The 10,000-nt window shown below is 40.8% G+C and overlaps 1 protein-coding gene across 6 annotated transcripts in view; it reads right to left on the bottom strand.

Annotated features, from left to right (window-relative positions):
- Positions 1 to 10,000, bottom strand: part of LOC106560244 (collagen alpha-1(XIX) chain) — a 242,966-nt gene that overhangs the window by 89,796 nt on the left and 143,170 nt on the right. For 5 of the 6 annotated variants that reach the window (XR_006760420.1, XM_045701045.1, XM_045701043.1 and 2 more), the window contains exons 22-27: positions 7,344 to 7,382; positions 7,131 to 7,178; positions 3,515 to 3,550; positions 2,758 to 2,802; positions 820 to 873; positions 1 to 35 (exon numbers count right to left, since the gene is read on the bottom strand). The exon at positions 1 to 35 is cut by the window's left edge and continues 19 nt beyond it. Coding sequence is in view for 5 of the 6 variants with exons in the window: in XM_045701045.1 (XP_045557001.1) it covers positions 1 to 35; positions 820 to 873; positions 2,758 to 2,802; positions 3,515 to 3,550; positions 7,131 to 7,178; positions 7,344 to 7,382 (257 nt within the window). In the remaining variant the exon portion in view is untranslated. The remainder of the gene's footprint in view (positions 36 to 819; positions 874 to 2,757; positions 2,803 to 3,514; positions 3,551 to 7,130; positions 7,179 to 7,343; positions 7,383 to 10,000) is intronic. The other variant, XM_045701046.1, reaches the window with a different exon arrangement.

Genomic DNA, 10,000 nt, shown 5'->3' on the forward strand with positions numbered 1-10,000 from the left:
TCTCTTCCAGGTATTCCCTGGTCCCCCGACGAACCCTAGAAACAGAGGACAGAACAGAGACACATCTATCAACCAGGTCTACACACACACACACACACACACACACACACACACACACACACACACACACACACACACACACACACACACACACACACATCGATGTGAACAGGTACACAAGCACGCACAACTACTGCCCCCTCAACACACACATCCACCCTCCCATTACCATACAGATACATTTATCTCTCTCCTTCTCTCCGCTTCAGCGGGCCCACCATGTTCTAACATCCTTTCCCTTTTCCAGGATGAAATGCCTCTCTTTCCCTCTCCTGCTTCTGAATAAAGACAGATACTCATTATGGGTGCAGCAGGTGCAGCAACAGATTGGGGTCCCTGTCTGCCTCCGCTCCCTCATAACGTAAAACGCTCCGATCTGCCTCTACCCACTAATTCATTCTCAAATTTGATTACTGATCGTCTGTGTAACAATTCAAGACTTTGCCCCCCCCCCCTTTGCCTTCATCAGCTCTCTTCTTCTCTCTCTTACTTTCTCTCCATCTCTCCTCAGCGGTTTATCTATGTATTTCCTTACTGTCCTTTGGTAGGTGTAGTTGGGGGAACAGTGGAACAAGGGAGATAAAGACATGAGAGAAGGAGGAAGATGAGATTGTTCTTTCTGGAGGGGTGGGGTCAATTCCATTTCAACTCAGGAACAAAAAACTGAGTATATCTTCCATAACTGAAATAGAATTGACCACACCCCTGGGGCAGACGGTACTTTATACATGTATTTTAAGTAACATGTCTTTTACTTACCGTGTCTCCTGGAATCCCTGGGAGTCCGATGAGTCCAGGAGGACCTTCTTTACCCTGGAAAACAGTCAGAGAAGTGTTAGAGTTTAATATCCCTTCTAGCAATCAGAGCCTGGCCCATGGTGACCTGCCTGTCTGGCTACCTGCAGACAGCCCCAGCAATCACTCTCTGATTCAGAGAGATGTATTACTGAGCTGCCAACTGTACACCCCAGTAAAGACATGCTGTTCTGGAGGCCTTTCTGGTCACCAAGGGGTTGAAAGTTGGATGCTAAGCTAAGACATCTCGGAGATGTTGGCACTGTATAGACTGTAGCTAGCTACTAGACACCAGAGGGATATACTACAAAGTAGGATCAATTAGTTAGCCAGCTAACTTTGATAAATAACCAGAAATAACTGTTGATTTTCTGGTTCATTAAGAAAGCTAAAAGTATATGTGTTTTTGGTTGTTCAGTCAATTAGACCAAGCCCATTTCAAGTTTCTCTTTCTTAAAAAATACGGTTATTTGGGGATATTTACTGGCTAACTCTTTGATCCTACTTTGCAGAATACCCTTCAGGACATCCGGCAGTTTCATTTTATTTTAAAGTTATAGTCTGGGATTCAACAGTTGTGTCAAGCTCAAAAGGCATTTATAAGTTATATCTGTCAACAATCAAATGGGTAAATATCAAGAATTGAAAAGACCAATGAACCATTTCCCAAATACCAGACTGTAGGGGACAAACTGTGGGGGAAGAAAGAAGATTGTAGCAATCTTTTGGTGTTTGACCTGCTGTGAGAATTGCAGCAATCTGTCTGGTTTGGGAGCTTGACCATCCCCTTCAGGTATCAGAGGGCAGTAGAGGAAAACAGGAGCTATTGAAGTGTTCTATAGTAGTTACACTGAACGACCCACTTTCACTTACAGTCAACAGGTGGCCCAGCCTAAAAAGTTTGATTAGTCATACCGTTTGATAAGAATTTTATTCGGATTTTAAGCTCCAAGGGCTAGTCTTCCAAGAGTCCATAGAGTTTAAGATAGTAATTTCTCTCTGTAGACCAATATAAATTGCTCAAACATCTGACCTGAGGTAATTAAGCACTTGTCATGCCATATAGACCTAGTTCTAGTTCCTGGGGTGAGTTGCATTACCACTAGCTGCTCAGGGAACTTGAACTAGAACCTAAACCATCTACAGGTGCACTAAAGGTGATCTAGGGTATCTGAGTACTTGGTACACAATGTAATAAATTCAGTTTCCTGTGTCAATCCAAACAGTTTCATACTACTGTACCAATAAGTACAATGGCAGATGATCATATAGCTTGTGTTGTTGGGTATTGTTGGGTGATAAAGACCCTTTATTCTCTGCTGATAGAGACTCTTTGTTCTCTGGTGATAGAGACTCTTTGTTCTCTGGTGATAGAGACTCTTTGTTCTCTGCTGATAGAGACTCTTTGTTCTCTGCTGATAAAGACTCTTTGTTCTCTGCTGATAAAGACTCTTTGTTCTCTGCTGATAGAGACTCTTTGTTCTCTGCTGATAGAGACTCTTTGTTCTCTGCTGATAGAGACTCTTTGTTCTCTGCTGATAGAGACTCTTTGTTCTCTGGTGATAAAGACTCTTTGTTCTCTGCTGATAGAGACTCTTGGTTCTCTGGTGATAGAGACTCTTGGTTCTCTGGTGATAGAGACTCTTTGTTCTCTGCTGATTGAGACTCTTTGTTCTCTGGTGATAAAGACTCTTTGTTCTCTGCTGATATAGACTCTTTGTTCTCTGGTGATAAAGACTCTTTGTTCTCTGGTGATAAAGACTCTTTGTTCTCTGGTGATAGAGACTCTTGGTTCTCTGCTGATAAAGACTCTTTGTTCTCTGGTGATAGAGACTCTTTGTTCTCTGGTGATAGAGACTCTTGGTTCTCTGGTGATAGTTTGATTATCAATGGGGTGTTTACCTCTGGGCCGGGCTCTCCCTTTGGACCCGGTAGTCCTAGGCTTCCCTTTAAACCAGTAATGAAAGGAGGGAGAGGAGGGAATGGGAAGAAAAGAGAGAGAGAGAGAGAGAGAGAGAGAGAGAGAGAGAGAGAGAGAGACAGAGAGAGAGAGAGAGAGAGAGAGAGACCATTTAAGGTTAGATTTGTTTTTCTCCAGAATTACTCCAGGACATGTATTAATAAGTGAGACCCTGAGAAAATCTATTTAGCGTCTGGCTTCAGGAAGGAATCATATCAAACAGGGCAATTCAACCAGACTTTATAGAACTCCCAGTTTATATTTAGTCTAGAAACACACTGTGTAACATATTAGTTTATATTCCTCAAACATCATTTCTTTGTGTACTAGGATCCTATTCAATTCCAGGCTGCTCATATATCATGTGTATATATGTTATTGTATATCATTATGTACTTAACAAACCCAATGTCAAAGGTTATACAGTACTTAGATCAGTGTAGATAACCAAACCCAATGTCAAAGGTTACACAGTACTCAGATCAGTGTAGATAACCAAACCCAATGTCAAAGGTTACACTGTACTCAGATCAGTGTAGATAACCAAACCCAATGTCAAAGGTTATACAGTACTCAGATCAGTGTAGATAACCAAACCCAATGTCAAAGGTCATACAGTACTCAGATCAGTGTAGATGAGGCCTTTAAAATGTATTTAATGCTTGTCCTTCATCTGAATACTTATAATGAACTGGTTACCTTGAAACCATGTGGTCCTTGGAGTCCTCTTTGTCCCTGAAGAAAAGGATCATACAAACCATTATCATCATCCTGTAAATCCAATGTCTTTACACAAGAGACACACAATAGCACTGGTGTAAAGTGCTTAAGAAAAATACTTTAAAGTACTACTTAAGTACTTTTTGGGGGCATCTGTACTTTACTATTTATATTTTGACAAATTTGACTTCACTATATTCCTAAACAAAATTATTTACTTTTTACTTGATATATTTTTCATGTCACCCAAAAGTACAGGTTACATTTTGAATGCTTAGCAGGACAGGAAAATGGTCCAATTCACCACTTATCAAGAGAACATCCCTGGTCATCCCTACTGCCTCTGATCTGGCAGAATAATTAAACACAAATGGTTTGTTAATTATGTTTAATGTTGGAGTGTGACCCTGGCTATTTGTAAATTAAAAAAACATGACAATTGTGCTGTCTGGTTAGCTTAACATAAGGAATTTGAAATTATTTATACATGTACTTTTATTTTTGATACTTAAGTATGTTTTAAACCAAATACTTCTCGATTTTTACTCAAGTAGTATTTTACTGGGGGACTTTTACTCTATTAAGGCATCTTTACTTTTACTCAAAAATGAAAATGAGGTCCTTTTTCCACCACTGCACAATAGTAACCAATAGTTAGCCCAACTCAGTCAGGTGAGTCACTTTGGAAAAGCTATTACTCTGTTTCTGAATGGCATTCATTCTAAACCATGTAACTATTGTTGAAGTCTATGTCATTCATTCTAAACCATGTAACTATTGTTGAAGTCTATGTCATTCATTCTAAACCATGTAACTATTGTTGAAGTCTATGTCATTCATTCTAAACCATGTAACTATTGTTGAAGTCTATGTCATTCATTCTAAACCATGTAACTATTGTTGAAGTCTATGTCATTCATTCTAAACCATGTAACTATTGTTGAAGTCTATGTCATTCATTCTAAACCATGTAACTATTGTTGAAGTCTATGTCATTCATTCTAAACCATGTAGCTATTGTTGAAGTCTATGTCATTCATTCTAAACCATGTAGCTATTGTTGAAGTCTATGTCATTCATTCTAAACCATGTAACTATTGTTGAAGTCTATGTCATTCATTCTAAACCATGTAACTATTGTTGAAGTCTATGTCATTCATTCTAAACCTTGTAACTATTGTTGAAGTCTATGTCATTCATTCTAAACCATGTAGCTATTGTTGAAGTCTATGTCATTCATTCTAAACCATGTAACTATTGTTGAAGTCTATGTCATTCATTCTAAACCATGTAACTATTGTTGAAGTCTATGTCATTCATTCTAAACCATGTAACTATTGTTGAAGTCTATGTCATTCATTCTAAACCATGTAACTATTGTTGAAGTCTATGTCATTCATTCTAAACCATGTAGCTATTGTTGAAGTCTATGTCATTCATTTTAAACTATGTAGCTATTGTTGAAGTCTATGTCATTCATTCTAAACCATGTAACTATTGTTGAAGTCTATGTCATTCATTCTAAACCATGTAACTATTGTTGAAGTCTATGTCATTCATTCTAAACCATGTAACTATTGTTGAAGTCTATGTCATTCATTCTAAACCATGTAACTATTGTTGAAGTCTATGTCATTCATTCTAAACCATGTAACTATTGTTGAAGTCTATGTCATTCATTCTAAACCATGTAACTATTGTTGAAGTCTATGTCATTCATTCTAAACCATGTAACTATTGTTGAAGTCTATGTCATTCATTCTAAACCTTGTAACTATTGTTGAAGTCTATGTCATTCATTCTAAACCATGTAACTATTGTTGAAGTCTATGTCATTCATTCTAAACCATGTAGCTATTGTTTAAGTCTATGTCATTCATTCTAAACCATGTAACTATTGTTGAAGTCTATGTCATTCATTCTAAACCATGTAACTATTGTTGAAGTCTATGTCATTCATTCTAAACCATGTAACTATTGTTGAAGTCTATGTCATTCATTCTAAACCATGTAACTATTGTTGAAGTCTATGTCATTCATTCTAAACCATGTAGCTATTGTTGAAGTCTATGTCATTCATTCTAAACCATGTAACTATTGTTGAAGTCTATGTCATTCATTCTAAACCATGTAGCTATTGTTGAAGACTAATTTTGATGTGTGGCACGAGAAAGATTGAACTCCTTTGAACTTTGTATCCTTTTTTTCATATTTGATTATTCGATTATTTGCCAACAGCTCTTTAAGATATGTTTTTGTATGTATCCCACATGGCAGCCTATTCCCTACATAGTGCACACAAAACCATAGTGCCCGCAAAGCTCATCACTAAGCTAAGGACCCTGGGACTAAACACCTCTCTCAGCAACTGGATCCTGGACTTCCTGACAGGCCGCCCCCAGGTGGTAAGGGTAGGCAAAAACACATCTGCCACGCTGGGCCCCTCAGGGGTGCGTGCTTAGTCCCGTCCTGTACTGTACCAACAACGATGAGACAGCTTATAGGGAGGAGACCTGGCAGTGTGGTGCCAGGACAACAACCTCTCCCTCAATATGAGCAAGACAAAAGAGGTGATCGTGGACTATAGGAGAAGGAGGACCGAACAGGCCCCCATTAACATCGATGGGGCTGTAGTGGAGCGGGTCGAGAGTTTCAAGTTCCTTGGTGTCCACATCACCAGCAAACTATCATGGTCCAAACACACCAAGACAGTCGTGAAGAGGGCACAACAAAACCTTTTCCCCCTCAGGAGACTGAAAAGATTTAGCATGGGTCCCCATATCCTCAAAATGTTCTACAACTGCACCATCAAGAGAATCCTGACCGGTTGCATCACCGCCTGGTATGGCAACTGCTCGGCATCTGACCATAAGGCGCTACAGAGGGTAGTGTGTACGGCCCAGTACATCACTGGGACCAAGCTTCCTGCCACCCAGGACCTGTATAATAGCCGGTGTCAGAGGAAGGCCTAAAAAATTGTCAAAAACTCCAGTCACCCAAGTCAGAGACTATTCTCTCTGCTATCGCACGGCAAGCAGTACCGGAGCACCAAGTCTAGGACCAAAAGGCTCCTTAACAGTTTCTACCCCCAAGCCATAAGACTGCTGAACAATTAATCCAATGGCCACCCAGACTATTTACATTGCCCCCACTGTGTTTAGCCTCGTTATTGTTATGCCATTTTCTTGTGTTACTTTTTGTATATTTTTTTCACTTTAGTTTATTTAGTAAATGTTTTCTTAACTCTATTTCTTGAACTGCATTGTTGGTTAAGGGCTTGATAGTAAGCATTTCACGGTAAGGCCTGTTGTATTTGGCGCATGAGACAAATAAAATTGGATTTGATTTGACACAGAGACAAACTGTTTCTTTGTGCTGTGAACATCAATATATTAGTCTTCATCTGATCTGGACCCATACTCTGGACCCATACTTAAGCGTATCAGAGTAGGAGTGCTGATCTAGGATCAGTTTAGCTGATGAATAATGAAACAGATTAAATGGACAGGGGGAGCAGATTGTTTTTTTTACACGGGCTAATTATATACAAATCCTATGAACACTGTGAGCAGGTTGGTACATATCCTATCCTTACTGGATCACCCATTTCTCCTTTCTGGCCCTTCTCTCCTAATTCAGCCTCCTAAAATAAAATAGAAATAAGGTCATTATGAAATGCGGAACATTTTAAATAAAATAACTTTCATCAAGGTAACACAAAGTATTGAGTTACCAGTCAGAGCACTACTGCCATTATGACTGAATAGAACAGAAGTTAAAGGTAACTACATAGGATGCTCATACTTACAGAGCCAGACAGATGTCCCAGTCCATGAGCTGTCATCACCTAGATGGAAAGGACAGACAAGATAGAAGATAGAAAATGAGCTGTCTTCTTCATTGTCACTTATTCTGTAGGTAAAACGTACCACCTAACCTCCCTTATTGAATGCACTCGGCTCGGCACTCGGCTCGGCACTTGGCTCGGCTCGGCACTCGGCTCGGCACTCGGCTCGGCACTCGGCACTCGGCTCTGATCAGAACTGCAGTTGGGGTTGTCAAAGTCAAACTAAAGAAGCCTTTTAAGAGAGAAAAGGAGGGAAGGGGTGTTTTCTGTGAAACTGAAGATGAGTGCCTGTCTGTCACTATACCCTCTTCCACTAAACTAGCACCTCTGCCTGTACGTCCCAAATGGCACCCTATTCTCTATTAAGGTGGGGTAAATAGTACCATAGGGCTCTGGTCAAAAGTAGTGCACTATGTAGGGAATAGGTTGCCATTTGGGATGTATTTTGAGAGTCAGTTCCGGAATCGACCAATAATTGTTGTGGGGATACAAAGCCCACCTGTGGATCAGTCCTCCAGCGAGGGTATGGATCGTTAAAGGTCAAGAGTGTATCCCAAATGGCTTCCTATTCCCTTTATAGTGTCCCTTGGGCTCTGGTCAAAAGTAGTGCAGTATATAGGGAATAGGTTGCCATCTGGGACGCATTCCCACAGTAATGGAAAGTCAACTTTTCAAGCTGTAAAATTACATCCTGAGCGTTCCCATGATATTGTACCACAATTGTAGCCTAGAAACCTGCAATTATGTGTACATATGTTTTGGGTTGGGTTCAAGTTCAACATGTGACATGCTGACCACACCGATCGTGTCCCGTGCGAGCGGTGTATAAATTTACACATATATGTTATTCAATCATTGCACCCACACTGCTCACGTGCACCAACGAGCGTCTGCGTTGCCAGATGCTAAAATAGAAGTTGCTTCTATTTGTGGCGCAGAACGCGCTGCAAGTCCTGCCTCTCCCATCTCCTCATTGGTTTATAGAAGCAGATACCCATGTGCCATCTCCTCATTGGTTATACCCACGTGGGTGATTGAAAGACGAACTGAGGTAGGTCGTCGTCCTGGTAATACTAGTAGATGCCAATCGCCATATAAAGTCCAGAGAAGAAAAAGCCTGGAAGGAGGAGAGATGACTAGAAACGATTCGGTTGACCGTTTTATCTGTGGATTAATTGTCGAAGTAGAGGACCTTGTGCATTTCAGGTAAAATAACAACTCAACGTTAAAATCCCAGGACAAATTAGCTAGCAACTGCAAGCTAACTAAGTAGGACAAATTAGCTAGCAACTGCAAGCTAGCTAGCTAAATTGCCATAAATGTTTAATGCTTTTCGACCTGTCCCCAAATTAATATAATTGGTTCAGAGTTTGTTTTGATATTTCAACCTGCGTGTCGTGATCGCGTTTGGTGTGAGGGGGACAAAATCAATTTGCGCAAGATGGCACACGATGGCGGCTTGGGTACGGTGTTAGACTGCCTCCAAAAGCTAGCAAAAAATAATAATAATTTCTATTGAACAAGTATGTCAATCTATTCCAACCCTGTTCCTTGTCTTCCTGTTCTTCTGTGTCTGTCTGGTTAGTTGTAATACATTTTGTTTTGGCTTTCATTTCAACATCTCAGACTGGCATAAATATCTATTTCAAAGTTTGTCAATTTGTTCTAATCTTTTAGCCTTCTGCTCTTGTTCATAGCCTAGCCTATTATTCTGTGTCTGTCTGGTCAAGGGCTACGTGTGGGATATCTGTGGGTCATCGAGGGCCATGCAGTAAAACGATGTCCTGATCTTTCCTGGATGTTTTATAACAAGTTCAGTGTGGAAATCAGCCTTTTAGTGCTTCAAGTTCCAAATATCAGTCTGCCTCCTAAAGCTTGTCAATTTGTTCTAATCTTGTCTCTTATATCTGTAGCCTTCAGTCAGAGTCTGGTCAAGGGCCACGTGTGGGCTGTCTATGGGTTATGGAGGGTCACGCATGCCTATAACCCCGCCTGGTGGTTCCTCCTCTGCACTAATGAACAGGAAGGAGGGTAATGGTCTGAACCCTGGTTTCTGCAGAGTCATGGAATTAAACGCTTTACGGCAGAAATGCTCTCACTGCGTCTCAAATGGCACCCTATTCCCTATATAGTGCACTACTATCGACCAGCGCCCTATGGTACCCTATTCCCTATATAGCGCACTACTATTGACCTGGTGCCATTTGGGATTCACCCATTATCTGTTACTAGGAAGTGGACATATAAACGCTCATTTAATTGTATTTATTTTATGTAACCTTCATTTAACTAGGCAAGTCAGTTAAGAGCAAATGCTGGGCTAATTGTGTGCCGCCCTATGGGACTCCCAATCACGGCCGGTTGTGATACAGCCTGGAATCAAACCAGGGTCTTCAGTGACACCTTGCGCACTGAGATGCAGTGCCTTAGACCACTGAGATGCAGTTCCTCAGACCGCTGAGATGCAGTGCCTTAGACCACTGAGATGCAGTTCCTCAGACCGCTGAGATGCAGTGCCTTAGACCACTGAGATGCAGTTCCTCAGACCACTGAGATGCAGTGCCTTAGACCGCTGAACCACTCTGGAGCCCCCTATTTAAGTGAGATTTGAGCTAAAT

Source organism: Salmo salar, chromosome ssa18 (assembly GCF_905237065.1).
Source record: "Salmo salar chromosome ssa18, Ssal_v3.1, whole genome shotgun sequence".
NCBI lineage: Eukaryota > Metazoa > Chordata > Actinopteri > Salmoniformes > Salmonidae > Salmo > Salmo salar.